We start from the raw sequence: 20,585 nt of genomic DNA, 5'->3' as shown, positions 1-20,585 counted from the left end.
GGACTACAACTCCCATCATCCCTAACCACTGGTCCTGTTAGCTAGGGATCATGGGAGTTGTAGTCCCAAAACATCTGGAGGGCTGAGTTTGCCTATGCCTGGCTTAAATTAACCAAAGCTCCTAGTTGTCAGTTGTAAAGGGGAACTTGAATTGATTTAAAGGCAGTTGAAAAAACCTGATCTCCTCTTGGCTGTGTGAGAGAAGGGAAGGGACATGAGGCCAAAGCTCATCATTCCTTGCTTCTGTAGTACTAAGCTATAGTTTAGCATTACAACATGACAGGAGACAAGCCACAGGTTCTGCTCCCCACCCCTTCCTCAGCCCTGCTATACATCCTATTCCTGGCATGCCTGGAGTTCTGATAACTTACAGCAAGTTGGAGAAGAGAGATGAGCTGAGGCGGCTGGGAAGAAGCCACATCTGGACTTGTCCCCTGCTTCATTAGCAGATTTAAAGGTATATGCCTGTTGTTCTGGCTTTCAGCCCAGGAACCTAACCTGAGATTGATGGGCTGCACAAGTTGTGGGACTAGAAACATTTGATACATTGCTAGGAATTGGCCTGTGGTGAGTTATCTTCTGAGGCAGAGGAGACATTTATGATCCAGGCCTAGATTTACTTCCAAAGACATACAGTGAAGTCATTCATCAAAAATGGCACATGCTGCTGCTTTCCCCATTGACAAACATGCCAAGATTCTGCCAGAAATGAGCCCTATGAGTCAGTGCAACCCCACAGCAGCCAATAAGAGTTGTGCTCAGCATGAAGTTTGGTCTGGAATGTTTCATTGTTGATATCCCACCTTTTAAAGAACAGAGTCCAGCATGGATAGTTCATTCATGAAAATAAAGCAAGAATTTGGAATGATATTTTTTCTCCTGGCTGATGAAAGGCTATTTAAGGGGATATTGGTGCAGGAATTCAAAATGGAGAGGACTTACATTGGGTTTTCCCCCCCTGGAACAGAAGCAATGACAAACTGTAGTAGACATGCAAGTTGTTGCTGGATGTGCTCACTGTTCCCAGGGGCTTCCACAGAAATGTAAGAACTGACAAGTGCAGCAATCTTTTCTGATATCTGAAGACTTCTTCAGTAACAAGGATATCCTTTAAAGTGAGGTAGCTAATGGATGGTCCTCCAGATGTTGGATTCCAGCTCCCACTAGCCCCAGCCAGCATGGCCAGTAGAATTGTAGAGCTGCAATGGACCCCAATGGTAATCTAGTCCAACCCCCTGCCTTGCAGGAAATTCAGGGATGATGGGAGTTAAAGTCCAGCAAACTCTTGGAGGGCCACAGGTTAGCCATCCCTGATTTAAAGAATTACCATAGATCTACTTCTGTTCAAGAATATGCTATGCAATCCACAATTAAATTAATTAAATAAATACTGTGTGTGTGTGTGTACATTATTGATAAGTCAGATGTGCCTGAGAGAATTTTTCAAACGCAGAGCAATCTGGACACGTAATAATTGTTCCTTTTTTTAAAAAAAATGTATGCTATCAATGATGTTTCTGAGTTATTCAAGCCCCAGATTGATGCCATAGGAACGGACAAAATTTTAGCCTTCTACAAATGGAAGAGCTTCTCTCTGGTTGGTGTTGACCTGCAACAGTGGAATACCCTCACTGGTGGGTTGCGGCAATGTCCCTCATTATTAATATTCACAGGGAATTTAAAAACATGCCTGTTTACCCAGACGTTTGGTGTCTGAAAGATATTGTTCATGGCAACCTTGAAATTATTAGCTGTGAGGTTATATAAACTGTTTTAAGATGTTTAAAATATTTTATTTTTAGTTCAGTTATACTAAAATCCTTTGGTTGAGATTCTGGAATCTGAATGAAGTGATAATGGGTAATAAATAAAGAGAGATTTTAAACAAGACTGGCCAGATATAGCCAACTGAGCCATCACCTGGAATAAGGAACATGGCAGCCACTACAATTGGGCATCAGTCAAAGACAAATCATGTTTCAACTGAATCTGCTTCAGTTTGATGGGACTAACTTGCCCCATTGATTTCAATGGCTCTTAAGCTAGTGCATGTATCATTGCTGGTGAGTTTTTAAAAAAATAAAAGTTTCTGAATGCAAGTCCTGTCCCCATGGACACCCTCCCTAAATATCAGCACTGATCTCCATTCCTGCAGAATTATCATGCGTTGGTGTAAGGGGTCATGTGATAACACTGAAGCATTTTCCTTTCCATTGACCATGCTGTGCCTTAACATAGTATCTTTTGACCATAAACAATTTATTTTTTTAGGAATCACAATGTATGCCATCGGAATAGGGAAAGCAATTGAGGAAGAATTACGAGAAATCGCTTCTGACCCTCCAGACAAGCATCTTTTCTATGCAGAGGATTTCAGTGCCATGGAAGAGATTAGTGAAAAGCTGCAAAACAGAATCTGTGAAGGTAATAATTGTCCCAGATTCAGTTTTCTTGTATGAACAATTAATGCAGACAGAAGTTTGTGGCCTGGCAGAAGGGATCTAACCATTTGTCTTGAACATCTGCAGAAATCACAGGGATACATGTAAAACACAATGACCAATGAGCCACTGGGAAGAGTAATGTTTCAGCTGTTTATCACTCAGGGAATATTTGACTTTATTCTAACGCCAGGGACATATACAATCATTTCTACTACTTCTGCCAGCTTAACAAGTCATGTATGAAATGTACAACTCAAGAAACCCAGGAGAACTGGCGACGCCCTCCCCTTCCTATATACTGCAGAAAGATCATCAGTACTGCTAAAAAACAACTACACCATGCACGATCCATTCCTTTGGGGATATTTGGTAATTTATAGTTTTCTGTTAAGATGGCCTGTTGGTCAGTATTAGTCACATCTGAGGGAATATGATGGAATACAGGGGAAGGACACAGGCAGCACTGAGTGGCAACAAGGAGGAAGTCACAGTAAAAACATATTCTTTGGCAGTGATTTTTAGAATAAAAATGAGTAGACAAATTCAGAAATGAACGACTCCAGGCTTGAAGTATTTTATTTCAGGAGGAGATGCTAGGAGATGCATTCAATTTATCTTCCATATTCACTCCCACGTTCATTACTTGCATTCATACATGACACAAATGCTCAAAAGAATCTCACTTGCGCTTTTAATACAATGTATGAAAATGTTCCAATAAGAGCTGAAGATAGCTAGTACTGGATCTATTTTGAAAACCCAAGTGCTTATCATGCTGCCTGGCATACACAATTCTACTTCTCAGTAGGATTGTAACTGATTAAACCATTTTTTTAAACTAAAGCTGTCCCCAGTTAATTAGGCAGCAGATTGAGGGTTTTAAAAATATTTTAATGCAATACTTTAAAAAAACTATAGACTGCAAGCACAGTCTTTAAAAGTGGTATTGCCCCCTCTCTTCTCTCACCAAGTAAGAATCCTTCTTCTAAGACGACACATTCATGCATAATCTAAAAACAAAGTACAGTGGTACCTTGGTTCTCAAACTTAATCTGTTCCGGGAGTCTGTTCGACTCCTGAAACTGTTCAAAAACCAAGACGCAGCTTCCGATTGGCTGCAGGAGCTTCCTGCACTCAATTGGAAGCCGTGTCGGACGTTCGGTTTCCAAAAAGTGTTCTCAAACCAGAACACTTAGTTCTGGGTTTTTGGTGTTCGGGAGCCAATTTGTTCGACAACTAAGCCGTTTGAGAACCAAGGTACCACTATATGCCCCTCACTTCAGAAAGTTTGGATTGGATCCAATGAAAGGAGTCCTTCTGCCAGCTAAAGGAGTACTTCTATTAGAGAAAGCCTCCTTACTTAGGAAGCTCCTTCTGTCAGAGGCAGAGAACTTTTAGGTCCAAACCTCTATGGGAGGCGGGTGGCGCTGTGGTCTAAACCACTGAGCCTAGGACTTGCCAATCAGAAGGTTGGCAGTTCGAATCCCCGAGATGGGGTGAGCTCCCGTTGCTCGGTCCCTTCTCCTGCCCACCTAGCAGTTCAAAAGCATGTCAAAGTGCAAGTAGATAAATAGGTACCGCTCTGGCGGGAAGGTAAGCGGCGTTTCCGTGCGCTGCTCTGATTTTGCCAGAAGCGGCTTAATCATGCTGGCCACATGACCCGGAAAAACTGTCTGCGGACAAACGCCGGCTCCCTCAGCCTGTAAAGCGAGATGAGCGCTGCAAGCCCAGAGTCGTCCGCGACTGGACCTAACAGTCAGGGTCCCTTTACCTTTAATAGAGTATAAGAAAGATGCTTCCCTATGCACCTCCAGATAATTGACAAATAACCCACTTTGCATCATACCACCTTCAGGTATCCTATATATTTTGTGTGCGTGTTTTATCCCTACACTCACAATTGTTTCACCTTTTATCTGTGGCAACCTCTGCAACAGGAGGAACATTTTTCATACTCTCTTAAGTAATACATGCTTCTGCAAGACCATGACCTCCCAAGCACATATATATTCAATGATGACTTAGCAAAGAACAAGCAGTAACAACTGAAATGATCCTGCTGAATGATTTTCTGTTGTCCAGAAACAATTCTAGCCATCTAAATCTCACTGAAATCTCATTCGTCCTCCTGGTTTATTCTAGATCATTAGTATGTTACAGATTTCTGCAATAAATGCTGTTTCATTTCATGTTGACAATATTTCTTCCAGGTCTGAAAGGCCACCAGGATTTGCCAGCAAATGTCCTGTATTCAGAAGATTCACATTCTCAAGGTTTGAGAGTCTAAGTCTGTGTATCTTCCATTTCCAGCTCACCTAGTTCTCCACTAAGCATTTGTCATTCTCAATCATTTCTTGAAAAAGTAATATTAGGCCACTTTCATTGTAATGCTGTTGCTGAGCTCATGTTTAAATATTTGTATCAATATAAAATGAGTGCAAATCCATGTGCAACACATGTTCCTGGTACAGTTTTCATAACCTTATGTAGAAGTTCAGGCACACAGGAAAGTATTTTTAAAATTAGAACATTTCAACTAAATCCATTCTTTAATTTTTAAAACATACCATGCATGTTATATATTATCTCTGTAGATCTGGGTTAATCTAAAAGCTTCACATAAAAAGCAAACTGAGGAATTATCTTTTTTAGCACAGTGTACTCAGTCTTCTTTCACTAAAATAAATACACAAATACACAAAACTTGTAAAAAGCTGGATGCCAATAAGGAACAAGAAAATATGTAAGATACGTGGCTTACTATATTAAATTCAGTTCTGTTCTTTATGGCTCCTTACAGAACCGGAAGCAGCTACCCTAGCAATCAAAGACGTTCTCACCTGTACCAATTTTGCAGTGCATCACAAGTATCTCTTTGAAGAAAAACAGCTGCGATCAAAAGTAGCTTCAGGTAAATCTACTTCGGTTCTGCACTTTAGCATGGATATTTATCCTCCGACACAGGAGGACCCCTCCTCAGTTGCAATCCCCACCTACAACTGAAGTAGTCCATTCCAGACACACACGTACCACTTCTGTTTACCCTATTTATTGGCTATTTACTGTAATTCATCACAGCCAAGTCTGACTCTGAATGGAGAGGAGGGCTCTGCTGGGTCAGCTTGGATTTGTGCTGAATTGGGAAAGCATTAAGTATTCAATTTTATCAATGCTGTCAGTGCAAAAATGATGTCTACTTCAAATAATCCCAATCCTGATATTATTTTTTTCCAGCAGGCTATGCACTTCTTGTCCTGCAAGACTGCCAACCCTCAGAAGGGTTACACGGATTATACAAAAATTTGTTTTGATCCTGGGTTTTGCATGTTGCACTGCTATGAAAGTGACTATAATCTCAATTGTAGAGCACATGATTTGGCATAGAAACCTCCCTCTGGAGAGCCAGTGTGGTGTAGTGGTTGAGAGTGGTAGTCTTGTAATCTGGGGAACCGGGTTCACGTCTCCGCTCCTCCATAAGCAGCTGCTGGGTGACCTTGGGCCAGACACACTTCTTTGAAGTTTCTCAGCCCCACTCACCTCACAGAGTGTTTGTTGTGGAGGAGGAAGGGAAAGGAGAATGTTAGCCGCTTTGAGACTCCTTAAAGGGAGTGAAAGGCGGGATATCAAATCCAAACTCCTCTTCTTCTTGTGGGCACTTCGTCCTTGGAGGTTTTTAAGCATAGGTTACAGATGCTTTAGCTGAGACACAGATGTTTTAGTTGCACTTTAGTTGAGATTCCTGCATTGCGAGGGGTTGGACTAGATGACTCTACAATTCCGATTCATGTTTAAATCTTGTCATCTCCGTTAAAGAGCATTAGATAGCAGATACTTGCAACCATGGAGAACTGCCAATAGTCAGTGTACTTGAGTAACACTGAATGCAGAGTAGAAATTATGTAAATAGGTGAATAAATCCATCCTACTATGGGGCAGCTTCTCAAGCTTCCTTGCTGAACAAATTGGTGCTTGTATCCCTGTCAGTGATCACCTCTTGGAAGAGATTAAGGGTTCCTTGGATTCAAGTCCTCAAACTCATTGGAGGTGGAAGTATTTCCTCTGCTCCAGCTGGAGCGACTCTTATGTCAGATCTAAGATTTATCTGTCATGGATTGCCCTTTTAGTACCAACACATTACTTTCAGTCATAGAGCAAACATGAATAAATCTAATAAAAAATGGACAAGCAAAAAGTTTTTCTCAACCAGCTTCATAAGTTTCCTATGTACTTCATAGTTTCTTGTTGGTGACCTTCATTATGTTAAATAGGACAGATGCAAGTGAGTGATCTGTATTTATTTGGATCTGTATTTATTTAGTTAATGTGTTACAGTACGGTTTTCTAAACCTCTCCCATCTGTTTTTCAGGAAATCCTTCAGAAGACAAAGACCCATGTAAATGTGAAAACTTTATGACGTTCCAGAATTTTGCAAATGCTGAAGTTAAAAAACTAACACGACAACATATCCTTTTTTATATACCTATTTCATAAATTCTCAGCTTCTGAGAAACTAATACAGCAAATCCTCAATTGACACGCAGATTTATAGTTAAATCACATTTAGTCTTTAATAGGATGCAAATCCTGTTGGTTGCAATCCCATCTACTCTAAATAGCCAGCATCCACAGTATTTTGTGGAATGGGGTGGGAGAGAAAGGGCATCCATACCTTTTCCTATTCCACTAGAACCTCTGCTTTTCATTAATGATGTAAGGACTTTTCCTCTGAACCCCCTTAGCCTGTTGAACTGTGTCAGGGAGGCTGAGATCAGAGGCACAAGCAGTAGCAGCTGGGCAATTTTAGCTTACCTGGTGGCTTTCTGAAAGAATGTTAGTGGCGATAAATGTGGAACACAGGCTCCCTCTAGCGGCCACACCAAAATTCAGAACTGTGGCCAATATATAATGCAGTTTCAATTCAGAAAAATAAAGAATATAGCGAGCTTTACAACATCAAATAGGTAGTTAGGCCTGTGCCTCATAGGCTACTTCAATCCACAAAGGTTCATCACCTGCGTAGGGCTTACATGTGCAACTTTACAAATGGGTGATGTGGTCATTTCATGTAGTGATAAATTCTTGGATGATCTTTTGAGGAGTACAAATGCAGCCCAATCCCGCCAAGAACACGCAGGTAAGAAGTGTGCGGAACAGGCCAACTCATCTCCTCTCACCGATATACCTAGAAGTGTATTTGCAACAGCATAGCAGTACACTCTATTACAGCAGGAGCAGGCCTATTGCTCTTACCCTTGCCAAAGGCCTACCTAAGCCAATATACTGTTATACACTGTGCTGATCTTCATGCCTCTGGGAAGACCAGAATCAGGACAAGTTACTTCTACTGAACAGCCTTATGTGGGATCCTCATTATGTACAAGTTGGTTGAAAATTTCTAACCATTAATACAGTGCTGCTGTAGTCTATACTTTATAATATTATAAAATAAGAGTGAAGAGGTGTTTCCTTAATTTAAGATTACTAGAAGAAATGTCAAAAAGAATGGAAGCCCTGGAAAATCGATTAAGATACTGATGGCGTTCTCAAAAGTATGTGCTGAGTTGGATATTTATACATATGAAGAGAGCAAATCTAAGCTATGTAAAAGAGCCAGTCTCCTGCTGGAAGAAAGAATTAATGGTTCCAGTACTTCAAGACTGCATTTTTGTATTGACTGCAGAAAAAAATGGCAAGATTTAATTTTTTATACAATTGTAATATTTTTATCAATTGAGATAAGCTATGAAATATTAAAATGGTGCTTTTAAAAGAACAGTTTTAATTGTTTAGAAACATACAAGGCCCTATTATATAGTCTTTGCTCTAATTGAGACAGTGGAAACATGTACATGTTACCAAGCAGCTTCCCAAGCTTGTCCTGTAATACCAATATGGGGAAAGATGCTTTAACCCTCAAGGGAAAAATAGTCTGAGGCACTGGTAGGAGCAACTTGGCTAGCAAGTTTAAGCACACACATGCACCTTCCCCTGACAAAAACCCCACTCATGTTAACCAGTAAACACAAGTTTGGGATACTTGTGGTATTGTAACATGCACTACTACCCCAAAGCTGAATCTCAGCTTTGATATCCTAAAGAACATGGCGCTAGATGCAACTACACTCTAAAAATATCAGCCAATAGGGCAAAAGAGGGGATGACCGCTTAGTACATTGAGAAAATGGCTTTTATGCCAGAATGCACATTTGGGTTATTGTTACAACTGTACAATTCAGCATTAATAGTCTAAGAAATACAGGCAGCTCCAACTCTGAATTACGTGAAAAGTGAAGCCCAAGTCCCAACAGTCTTGTTTCCTTCCCAGTATCTAGATTTTTTAGTGGCTTTATCTCAAGCTACTATCCCAGACGCCTTTCTGCTGCCAAGAAAGAACGTTACTGATTCCAAGACCTTTTGGCTTCTGGAGCTTAAAAAGTCGTAAGACATTTTTATTCCAGCATTGTAAGAAACAGAGGTGCCCCTGAAATCAAAGTTCTGATCATTTGAGAATTTATATAAATACTTTTGGTTGAGCCGCGACGATAAAATAAAGCTTCTTCTAGAGCCCTTGGAAGCCACCTCTGAATATTTCTGAAAACATTTGATTTTCACTTATGATTATCAGACCAAAGGCTGATAATTATTATTATCTCCATTATTTTTGAATTTTAGAGCAACCACCAGACCACTTACCTATTTGAATACAGAACCCAGAAGCCCCATTTTAAATTTTATTTAATTTTTGAAACTTCACCTTAGGGTGAAGGGAAGGTAGCAAATAGTAACAATCTTATATCATTTTCAATTGATAGCACCATTGTTTGCAAATTCATACCTTATTTGCCACAGGTTTGCGTGGCAAAGCCAGTAATGTTACCAGATGAAATGGGCAGGGTATTATGGTAGACAACCCAAATTCACAAAACTCCCATTAATATAAATTCTGTTAAGCAATTGCCTCCCTTTCTGAGTGACTATTGACATTTTTGTTGCCTGAACTAGTTTTGAGCCAAGTATGATAAAACATTCTGCTTTCACAGCTGCAAGGCACTACATTCTAGAGGGTGGAGAATAAGGTAGTACAACTTCTACTAAAGATGCAGTCAAAAGCACATCAGCGCTCCAAAGTTTGTGGACCTGGCTTCCCCAATCTTGTGGTCTTCATGTTTTGCGACTATGAATATATGCAACTCAAGAAAGCTCCTGCCAATGGTAGATTTGTAACCAGTTTTATTACACAAAATGTAAAGTTCAGCAATATCTACTTCTCACTGGTTTGCTCTGGCATGCTTCTAATGATGTCAGAATCACCTGTTGGGAGGGAGAAAAGACATATTTTAACAAACACTATAAGCAAATAGTGCTGCACAATTAATTCTTCGTATCAAGATGCCAACAACCCATTTTTCCTTTTAGATGAACATTTTCCATCATAAATTCAAAACTTTTAATTATATGGGGAAGTACACTCTAAAGATGTTACTTGCAGTTAAAAACCAGAACTAGGGAGGCAAATCTAGTTCTGGGGACACACTACATAGTTATAATATAGCGAATGTCTAGCCTGCCCTGATCACTGAAATATCAGGACAGCGAGAATATTCGCAGTGCTTTAAAAGTTCAAAATGCAATACCTTAAGGAGTAGATTGAGAGTAATGGCTTTTATACAGTAAGATACTACTTAAACTGACTAGATATTTTGAAGACGAGACGTTGGAGTGGGTTGGATTCTACGTATCTGCAGAATTAACTGATTCAGACTACAATATAATGCAAGCTTGGTGAAGTTCACTATGATTTAGCTCTAAAGGGACTGTGCTCTCTAATAAATATATGAAGAGCAGGGGGTTTAGAATCAGGACAATTTCCAAAGAGTGTAATGAATGGACTTCGATAGAAGTAAATCACCTTAAGACTCTTCAGCATATCCAAGGGTATTGTGGTACCAAATAAACACATACCTGGGTCAATGATGGCAAGTGTACACACTCTGTAGTACTTTCCACAAGCTGTACCCAATTCAATATTGTTACCGCTGTAGTGGTGCACACCAGTTTTGGCCAACATAGCATAGTATTCAGTTTCTGATTTCCTGAGAATTAAACACACACGGAAGCAAAACCAGTTTAAATTTATGGGTTTTAATCTACAATACAGGCTGGAAATTTCACATGAGCACTAAACATTATTCCTCATGAAAGGCTTCATGATTTATCCCTGCAACCTTCTACTATCTAGATAGGGAGTCTAGCAGCTATAAAGATATCTTTGTTTTATAAGGGATTATGGAACATTACTATGCCATAGCAAAAATAGTCATGTTTAAGTGCTAAATCAATATTTCCAGTACATTTTGGGTCATGGCGTCAAGGTTTATTTATCTCCCATTTACCAAGAGCAAAAATATGATGGTGAAAATGTGGCCAAGTCTACATACCTACCTTCATCATTACTTGGAGCAACTTATTTTATAAAATTATTTTAGTGAGAGATTACACCTAACATTAACAGCACAATACTATGCATGCTTGTTGAAAAGTAATTCTAACTTAGTTCAATGGGGCTTGCCCCCAGGCAAGTGTGCACAGGAGTCCCACTTAAAACAATTTTTGGTTGTTATTATTATTTTTAAACCCTGGCCATCTAAACAACATGCTCAATTTGTTTACAAAATCTCAAGTTTTCAGTACTATAGATCACTGTTACCCAACTAGGGGACATCACTGTTTCCCAACCAGGGATCAGGATATTCCAAGGAGGCCACAGGTGAAAATCACATAAATGGGGGGCCACAGCACAAGACTAGGGGGCTAAAATAGAAGTCAGTAAAAGGTTGAGAAACTGCTGTAGATACACACTTACCTTAGAGCTGGGCAGTTGTTGGCTAGTATGACCAACTTGGCTTTGCCCTGTCGGATCATTTTCAGAGTCTGCTTGTATCCCAGTACATATTTACCACTTTTCATAACCAGCTGAAGTCTAGAGTTTATGGACTCGAGGGACTTTTTCTGAAAGAAAATGTTGAGGTATGGCAACTTCAAAATGATTCCAGCATTTATGAATAATGAATTTCTATATTCCACATGTCTGGGCTTACTGCACTCATCTAAGAATATGTATCACACAAAACACATCAAATAATGCATAATGATGAACTTAAATGTTAAAACTTATTAGATTTTTTTGTTTTTTTAATTTTTCCTCTTAAAAAAAAATCAAGACAGGAGTTATTTGTACATAGCTACGTGTTTTAGCTCTTAAACCAGGGTCTTAGGAAGAAAATGGAAAAACATCCCCAATGAAAAATAGTATTTAATAGTTACAGCTTGTTTCTTATAACATACAACTTACATAGCCATGCTGACAGGATATATTGCTTAAACTGTAAGAGTTATTGACAATTTTGAACACATTCCTGCCCTCACACTATTGTCTCTGCTTTCTAAAACTAAAACCCCTGAATTATAGCTCTTTTATACCCAAGTCTTCAAAAATTACTTTAAAAACCTGGTAATCTCAGCGAGCCTGGGTTCTTACAAAGTACAGGAAATCTGCAGCCTTATGCTGACAGAAAATGCATGCCTCACCCAAAATTTATACACCTGTCATTCTTGAAAACAACCCAACTTCACTGCCATTTGATTAAGCAGAAAAGCTGAGGCCACATGCAACATCACTCTCCTGCAACCTTATATTCAACTCATCATACGGAGAGATAAATTCATATAAAGCCACCATTGTGCAAATAGGCCACAGGCAGCTCCTTATGTAGAGAAGAAAAACACAGCAGTACTCCTTGCACACACGTCTACTAGCAAAAGTCTAGGAAACTAACAGTGAAGTACTGGATTGGCAAAGGCCTATGAGCTGCAAGGAACCAAGAACATACAATTTATGAAATGCATACCGCTCCACCAAATAAACCACATTAGGCTGTGCTTTAATGCAAGACAATATTTTAAAAAAACGCGATCTATAAATTAAAATCCGACAAAGATTAAATAAAAATTAATGACTCTACAACCAGGTTTGCCCCAAGTTTCACAGGCTCCTCGCCCCCAAGATCACCCTCCTCTCCTCCCGTTTCTGCCTTTCCCCACATGAGGCCCCTTCCGCTCTCCTGCTGCCCCCCATGCCCGGCTCTTCCTCTCACCGTCTTCTTGGCGGCCACCATCCTGTCGGCTCACGTCGGCTCTGCCGTCACCTGCGCCGAAGAAAACGGGGAGGGGGGGAGAGAGAGAATTAACGTCCCACCGTATCCAGTCCCACCTGCTGCGCCCCCCGCCCCGCGTGAACTCGGCTTTCCCCCCTCACCCGGCTCCCCTCACCCAACCCCGGGGAGACCCGCTTACCAGAGAGGCACCTCCAAGATGGCCGGGCCGCGAGGAAAGGAAGGAGCTCCCGCAATGCAACGCGCAAAACCACGCGGCGCCCTGCCGCCGCGAATGGCTACGCTCGCGAGAGGAGGAAATTTCCGCCCACTCCCCGTGGCCAATTTCCCAAACGGGAAGTGCGTTGCGTGGAGCATGCGCACAAGCCTCAAGATGGTACCATAGAGATAGAAAAAAGTCTATACAGGCTTTCTCAACCTTGGTGCCTCAAACGGTGTTGGGACTACGCTCCCCATCATACTTGAACGTCTGTTGTAGTCCAGCAGCGTCTGGAGAACCAAGGTTGGTCTGGAGAAAGCTGACCGAGAATAACTTTAACGGCCATTCTGAAAGGAGTTTGAGGCGGGTTCCTCCAGGCTCTGGAAGACGAGCGGCGACGTCTTTACGTTTTCTTATCTCTATGCCGCACTTGGCCTGAGCAGCCCCCTCTCTTTGCTTCTCTCCGCAGAGAGCAAGCTCTGTAAATGAGAGCGAATCGAGCCATCCTCGGGGCATGGCCTGTTAATTTAGGCCGCAGTTGTACTTGAAAGGATATGCTCAAATAAAAAGGCATATAATTCAGGTGTTGGGGGGGGGAAGGCTTAATATGATCTATGGTCAAAGAATGTATTGTGAAGAAAGACATGGCTGCTTAAATTTAAAAAAAAATGTAAAACATTTTACTCTGGAGTAAACAAACGACTTAATTCAAAGCAAAGCAGGGCTCACTAGCACTTAATCTTGAAATTCTATTTTCAGTGTAGATGGGGCAACAAGTACACCAGGCCACTGAACTTTGCCGCTTTGTACTTAACCTAGAATGATTTCAGCTTTGGTGAGAACACGTACAGTAGAACCTTGGTTCTCGAACGGCTTAGTTGACGAACAAATCGGAACCTGAATGCTGCAAACCCGGAAATAAGTGTTCCAGTTTGTGAATTTTTTTCGGAAGCTGAATGCTTCCATTCTGAGTGCTTCCGCTGAGGACCCGTGCAACACGCTGGTGATATTTGGAGCTTATATTTGGCAATTTTGTTTTTGCAGCTTATTTGGCGATTTTGTTTTAGCGACTTACTTGGCGATTTTGTTTCTGCAACTTATTTGGCGATTTTGTTTCTGCGAGTATTTTGGTTAATTTGTTTTTGTGACTCTGTGGAACCCAGTTCAGCTACTGTATTTTCAGGAGCCCTCTTGCAATTTGATTGTGTGACTGTGTGAAAATGGATAAAAGTTGCAAAGGCAAGAGAACCATTAACAGAGCAACAATAGAGGTGAAGAAGCAAATTATTTCCAAGCATGAAAGTGGTGTCCGTGTAAGTGATCTGGCAACGCAGTTTGGTATGGCCAAATCTACAATTTGTACCATCTTAAAAAACAAGGAAGCCATTAAAGGAGCCAATGTTGCAAAAGGTGTTAAAACACTCACAAGGCAACGAACACAGACAATTGAAGAAGTGGAAAAACTGCTTTTAATATGGATAAAAGAAAAACAGTTGGCCGGTGACAGCATTTCTGAGAGCATGATTTGTGAAAAAGCTTTATATTTGCATGCTGAACTCATCAGAAACACCCCTGGAGCAAGTACTGAGGGTGAGATTTTCAAGGCAAGTAGAGGTTGGTTTGATAATTTTAAGAGGAGAAGTGGCATACACAGTGTGGTGAGACATGGTGAAGCTGCCAGTGCCAACAGATTGGATGCTGACCGATTTGTTTTGGATTTTAAAGATTATGTTGAGTCACAGGGTTTCATTCCCCAACAAGTTTTCAACTGTGATGAGACAGGCCTCTTTCGGAAGAAAATGCCAAAGAGGACCTACATAACAAAGGAGGAGAAATCATTGCAAGTGAAAAGTGATGATGTGGAGGAGTTAGTGGAGGACCACAAGACTGAGCTCGCCACAGAAGACACAGAAGAACAAAACATTCTGACGGAGCAGCAACAGGCGGCAACTGAGGAAATACCTTCAGGGGAGGAGAGCAGAGAAATTGTATCTACTGCACTGATCAAAGAAATGTGTGCAAAATGGGCTGAAGTGCAAAGTTTTGTTGAAAAATACCACCCTGATAAAGCTGTTGTAAGTCATGCCACCAACACTTTCAATGATAATGCTATGTCTCACTTTAGACAAATTTTAAAACATCAGCAAAAGCAAATCTCAACTGAAAAAAAATTAGTGAAGAAAAGAATCAGCAAGTCTGAACCAGGTGTCAGTGGTGTAAAAAAAACAAGGGAAGGAATGGCAGGAGAGGAGTCACCAATTGCGATTCTGGGAGAGGACCCTGACCCCCCATCCAAACAATGACTATCATCCATGAAGGTAAGGAAAAAAATTACATTTTCATTTTTATCTACAATACTGTTTTATTTATTTTACAGTACAGCACATTGTTTATTGCTTTCATTTCATGAATCAATGGTCTCGTTAGATAATAAAATTCATGTTAAATTTCTGTTTTAGGGGTGGTTTTTAAAAGTCTGGAACAGATTAATCCTTTTTGCATTATTTTCTATGGGAAAGAGTGCCTTGGTTTTCGAATGTTTTGGAAGTCGAATTAAGTTTGAGAACCAAGGTAACACTGTATATTCAGATCAATGGCCCTGTCATGGGCTCCCACATGACTCCACAGTATGCCAACATTTTCATGACTGGTTAGAACAACACTTAGCTGCTGTCTCCAAAAAGTCTCACTTCTACCCAAGATACAGTGGTGCCTCGCAAGACGAAATTAATTCGTTCCGCGAGTATCTTCGTTTAGCGGTTTTTTCGTCTTGCGAAGCAACCCTATTAGCGGCTTAGCGGATTAGCGCTATTAGCGGTTTAGCGGCTATTAAAGGCTTAGCGGCTTAGAAAAGGGGGGGGGGGCGAAAAAAAATCTCAAGACTCGCAAGACATTTTCGTCTTGCGAAGCAAGCCCATAGGGAAATTCGTCCTGCGAAGCACATTGAAAAACGGAAAACCCTTTCGTCTAGCGGGTTTTCCGTCTTGCGAGGCATTCGTCTTTCGGGGCACCACTGTACATGGGTTCCATCTTTATCACCTGAACAGGAGGTACTTAATGCAGTTTCTATAAGGCTTCAGTTAATTCCACTGTGCCAACAACCTAAGACTAAGCCAGTCTTTGCAAGCAATTCAGTTTCTGGACACGGCAAAATAGCGCAACTTTCTGCATTTCCTTTCCTTCTGACCTCACTGTTTACAATTCCCTACTCCCTTCACTATGTGTATATATAGCTGCCACTCAGAAAAACACTTCATACGTTTGATGGCGTGGACTGTAACCCATAAAATCTTAATGCATTTGTTAGGCTTTAAGGTGCCACAAGACTCACTCTTGTTTTCTTTATAATCTATTGCTATCAAAGATGGCAAACCTGGAGATAATTTGTGCTTAAATTTATGCCACACAGAATGCATATTTCTCTCACATGGATTTGATTTGGCTTCTTTTAGACTTATAGTCCAGCTGTGTTTTATCAGTGTGGACATCCTAATCTTTGTCATACTCTAAAAGCTGCCAGAGCTGTTTTGACATGCCCTATAAACAGGCAGATATTAAACTTATTGCTTTTGTACATTTGCACCCTCAGACAAATGAGAAAGCTTTATTAGAATTCCATTCTGGCACCCACACTAATTACTTTTCTTTCTATGGGTATTAAAAGTGGCAGACTGAGCTTTATGATAATGATCATATTTAAAGCAAGTGTAAACATGGTCATTCAATTTTCCCTGGTTCACACACTGTCCTATTCATTTATTGTCAGGAAAACAACTATGCCTCATTGTTCCAAAGCGAGCAAATCTGGAATTTGGGATACTAACAAGGTTGGCATTTGCTGAATCAGCATCGACATTTCTTGTCACACAGCCATCCAATCAAAAAACAGTTCCAGAACAAAAATGGATAAAGGAATGAAGTCTGCTGGAGGGCAGAGAAAAGCCTGATGCTTATTGTCAATTTGAGCATATCCAAAAACATTCAATTCCTGGTTTAAACATGAGTAATACTGTTATAAGAGTCACTCTACTGTTAGAAGAGTCACTCGAATAACACAAATGGAGTCCAGAGAGAAAAGAAATTGGTAATACTTTACTAGGGGAAACTGAACTATACAGAAATATACAGAGAAGTTTCTTAATTCAATTCTAGTACATAGGGAGGCATACAATTACACACAGGAGGAAACACCTTTGGACCTAACCAGCCAATCAGAGCTTGAGTTACCACAGCAAGGATTGTGCCAATCTCACTGGTTGCTAGGCAACACCACCACCCGCTCTAGGTTGGCTAACTAAACAATTAACCCTTCGGTTGCTAACTGAATGATCCCTGCTGTTGCACTTCTAAGAAATGCAGTCTTGTAAAAAGCCATGAAATTCTGGGCATTGTAGTTTGTTAAGGTTGCTGGTGATGTTAGCTGTGTGAGAGGTAAACTACAGTGCCCAGAATTTTTTGAGAGAAAGAATGTGTTTCAGATGTGCTTTAAAGTTCTAGTGCGTGCACAGCTTAGATTATTGTGAACATATCCTCTTATTCCATCATACAATTCAAGGCCAGTTGTAGGAGATCCCTTTATAATAGGGGTGGGGAACCTATGGTCCTTCAACTCCCATCAGTCTAAGCCAGCATGGCCAATGTTTAGGAATGATAAGAGCTTGTTCACAGAGCAGACCAGGGGAGGTGTGCAGAGGTCAGCAAGTTCTCCATTCCTGCCTTGTAGGCGGTGTTTTGCCCCAGGCCTGAGATTCCCCACCCAGCTTTTAGATTGTACACCTGCCCTGGTCTGCTCTATGAACAAGCTGCAATCAGTACAGGAATCAGATGTGTTTCACATGTGCCTGACATTTAAAAAAAAAAAACATTCTAGAAGTCTCTTTATTGCAAATATTGTAATAATTAGAACAATTAGATACACAGCCTCTCATTTGCAGAAGTTAATGGGTGTCTATGGCACAGATTATTGAAGTCTGTTTGGCAACAGAAATGTGATCATGATTAGGTCTGTGGTTTCAATAAGATTACTCTGACATAATGCGTTTTGATAACCTTTGATGGTGGTTGGATTTTAAGAGGGCTTGCACTGTTTTCACTAATGTAAGTAAGGTTTTAAATTTCTACAGTAAACGTGAAAGAGTTGTGCAGTTTGTGTTCACTTATGTTTGCATTGCATGTAAAGGTTTCTGGCAGAACATAAATGGCTGTTGTGTCTTACAGCTTTACACAAACTAGTGCCTAGCCCTGAACTGGTACTAAGTAATTGAAAGGGGAGAAACCAACACCCCAAAGGTGGAGGACTTTGAGGTCCATGCTGGATCGCCTGGAATGAGTGCTGAGGATCCCCTTGACAGGCTGTCTGGTGAGAAACTGTCTGAAGAACCCTTTGAGCTGCCAGAGGAAGAGACTGAGCCAGCCCTCAGTCCTGAATAACTCTGGCACCAATTGGCCTGGGCACAGACTGAAGAGCAATGACATAGCATGGGTCTACAGACCCAGATGTACATGGTAAGCAATTTTTGGAACTCCTTTACTACCAGCAGCTGGGGTGAGGGTGTTATGCATGAGTCTCACTCATTAGCCTTCTAGTTGTAGGAAACAACACAGATATCTCTTCTTGTTTGTGGGATCCTTAGTCCTTCTTCCAATTCCCTCACCTTGCTGAATTCACTGTGATGTTGAACATGGGTTTTGATCACATTTTGGACCTAGCCTGATTCTCTGTGCTAGACTTTGGCTCAAGACCATAGCCCCCCAAGGGCATGCCCTGCAGCGTGACAGTTGTTTCATTTAACCAGTGTCCTTAGTAATTCATATCTATCCACTGGTATGTTGCAAATGCCACCACTATTGCATCATTTGGTGTTAAACAGTGACCAGCATCACGTGCTCTTTGACCTGATATAACAATTCCTTGAGATAGTCACAGAAGGAAACGTTTGCAGTGCAATCCTGTACAATTCAATTCAGAAATATGCCTCACTGCGTTCAGTGGGGCTTACAGGTAAAGGTCTATAGGAGAGCAACCTCATTTAACTAAACTTTAATTCATAAAGTAACACCCCTCCCCAAAAAGCCCCCCAGGTTTCAAAACTTATTTGTTCATTGTTAGTTCTTTTTCACATTGTTTTGTGCGGCAACTTCTTATTTAATTCTACAGAAGTGCAATCAAGGTTATGGTTTGAAGGCATGTAGGGCCATCATCTTGCTGAAACTAAACTGGTGGGGGTCCAGCCAGCACCTACATGAGAGATTTCATGAAGCTTATGACTCTATTGTGGGCAGCTTAAGACTCTGATTCAAAGAACATCATCCTCAGAAAATACATTTATCTATTGTAAATGTATTTTATCAAACTAATAAGACAATTGATAACATTCCCCCCTCAAAACACTTTGCTTTTACACTGAAAACACCCCCACTTGATTTGTTGAGCCACAGTTTATGTTGTTTGTCATATGAAAACATCCACCATAGTTTCATAATTACAGTCGCTATGAAGAGGCTGCCAAGAAATGCTTTCTTGGTTGCAGGGGCTCATGAGAGCAGCATACCTTGTGGACTGGCATGGAAAATATGCCAATCTCAAGGAAGCCACCAGGAATGCACAGGAAGCAGCAGCAACCTCACAGCAACCAAGTATGAGTACTGGTTATATAATGCATAAAAAGGCCATAATTACTTGTTTTTAAAGTCTGTTATTTTATTGGTATTCTCCTATGAATGTTTTACATAACTTTATGTAAACTGCTTAGAGTTGTTTTGGTTAGGTGGCATACAATCTTGTTAAATAAATACATGAATTTAAGCAAGGCCTATTAGGATTTGTATACTGAAGCCATTTAAAACAATGGAAACATGCAATGTATTTTGCTGTGTGGCTGTTCGTATTTGTTCCTTTGTCAATTTTTAGTGTATTTCGTGTTTCTCATATTAGTCACATTGGATTGTACAAGGAAAAGTAGGGTATTAATATTTGAAATACTGTACATACATGCAGTGACTATAACCACCAGGTCGAATCCTGGCTAAGAAACAGGTCTTTCCCCACTGTCTGGTGTTTAGGTGGGGACAGAATTTGGATAACATATAGCTATTTCTCTGCCAGTACTGTTGTGGAGGCCCTATCTTCATTCACACAGAAAGCATCCAAAAGGGACAGGGCACCAGCGAATTTGAATCTGCTGGATCTGAAGCCTCACCGATCTCCTGAGGAGCCTGATCTGGTGTAGCAAAATTAGACAAAACCACTGACCCGTTCCCATTTTGGGATGTCCCAATTTGTCTGCCACCCCGTTCTCCTTGACCCCACTTAGGTTTCTCACTGGGTGACTTTGGTGTAGTCAATTATCTCTTCCTCACAGGGTTAAAATGTAAGGGTTGTGGTACGGATGAAATTGGGTGGGGGGGATTGAGACTGAAGGGACCACCTACCATTAAGAGTTGCCAACCTCTTTGGGCCAGATGGCACATTTGGAATTTTTAGAAAGATCCCTTGGCAACAATCACAAAATGGTAGCATAACACCAAATGCCCCATAAAAAAGAGGCAGGACCACAAAGTGGTACAACATACACTACCTCTGCATTGACTGCTCCATAAGTGGGAAAAGGTACCGGTACATACAGAAAGCAGTTCTTTGTACCTCTTCTCTGTTCAGAAGGGATGGGAGAATGGGTATTGAATTCTGGCATCCAATGAAATATGGAAATGTTTAAAGTGGGGAGGTTCAATCATGGGCATAGCCAGGATTTATGTCGCGGGGCAGGGTT

At 40.8% G+C, this 20,585-nt stretch overlaps 3 protein-coding genes across 4 annotated transcripts in view; 2 read left to right on the top strand and 1 right to left on the bottom strand.

The window, feature by feature from the left end:
• MATN2 (matrilin 2) overlaps positions 1 to 9,389 on the top strand; it is a 48,318-nt gene extending 38,929 nt beyond the window's left edge. The window contains exons 16-20 of the mRNA XM_081013862.1: positions 2,272 to 2,424; positions 4,655 to 4,717; positions 5,245 to 5,355; positions 6,812 to 6,907; positions 7,928 to 9,389. Coding sequence (XP_080869988.1) covers positions 2,272 to 2,424; positions 4,655 to 4,717; positions 5,245 to 5,355; positions 6,812 to 6,907; positions 7,928 to 7,980 — 476 coding nt within the window. The 3' untranslated portion in view covers positions 7,981 to 9,389. The remainder of the gene's footprint in view (positions 1 to 2,271; positions 2,425 to 4,654; positions 4,718 to 5,244; positions 5,356 to 6,811; positions 6,908 to 7,927) is intronic.
• Positions 9,390 to 9,658: 269 nt separating this feature from the next.
• Positions 9,659 to 12,907, bottom strand: RPL30 (ribosomal protein L30). Its single transcript, XM_081013899.1, has 5 exons — positions 12,799 to 12,907; positions 12,600 to 12,650; positions 11,309 to 11,454; positions 10,408 to 10,538; positions 9,659 to 9,756 (listed from the first exon to the last, which is right to left on the bottom strand). The coding sequence occupies exons 2-5, from the start codon at positions 12,618 to 12,620 to the stop codon at positions 9,707 to 9,709; spliced, it is 348 nt and encodes a 115-aa protein (XP_080870025.1). The 5' UTR covers positions 12,621 to 12,650; positions 12,799 to 12,907; the 3' UTR covers positions 9,659 to 9,706.
• A 99-nt stretch (positions 12,908 to 13,006) lies between these two features.
• Positions 13,007 to 19,621, top strand: LOC308481493 (tigger transposable element-derived protein 1-like). 2 transcript variants are annotated; one of them, XM_081013881.1, is made up of 3 exons: positions 13,007 to 13,119; positions 13,576 to 15,134; positions 18,034 to 19,621. In XM_081013881.1, the coding sequence occupies exon 2, from the start codon at positions 14,037 to 14,039 to the stop codon at positions 15,117 to 15,119; it is 1,083 nt and encodes a 360-aa protein (XP_080870007.1). In that variant the 5' UTR covers positions 13,007 to 13,119; positions 13,576 to 14,036; the 3' UTR covers positions 15,120 to 15,134; positions 18,034 to 19,621. The 2 variants fall into 2 exon arrangements, with proteins under 2 accessions (XP_080870007.1, XP_080870006.1); XM_081013880.1 differs by having other exon boundaries at positions 13,007 to 15,134.
• The last annotated feature ends 964 nt before the right edge of the window (positions 19,622 to 20,585 follow it).

Source organism: Podarcis pityusensis (assembly GCF_964106645.2).
Source record: "Podarcis pityusensis genome assembly, chromosome: 7".
NCBI lineage: Eukaryota > Metazoa > Chordata > Lepidosauria > Squamata > Lacertidae > Podarcis > Podarcis pityusensis.
Note: the sequence above shows the minus strand (reverse complement) of the source record. Positions and strands in the feature narration are given on the sequence as shown.

Excerpts from the sequence above, each read along its gene's own strand:
- RPL30 (XM_081013899.1), bottom strand. The coding sequence starts at position 12,620 with ATGGTGGCCGCCAAGAAGACG. Across the intron at positions 10,539-11,308 it reads AACAACTGCCCAGCTCTAAG|GAAATCAGAAACTGAATACT; the intron begins GTAAGTGTGTAT and ends TTTAATTCTCAG. Across the intron at positions 9,757-10,407 it reads ACTTGCCATCATTGACCCAG|GTGATTCTGACATCATTAGA; the intron begins GTATGTGTTTAT and ends CCCTCCCAACAG.
- LOC308481493 (XM_081013881.1), top strand. The coding sequence starts at position 14,037 with ATGGATAAAAGTTGCAAAGGCAAGAGAACCATTAACAGAGCAACAATA.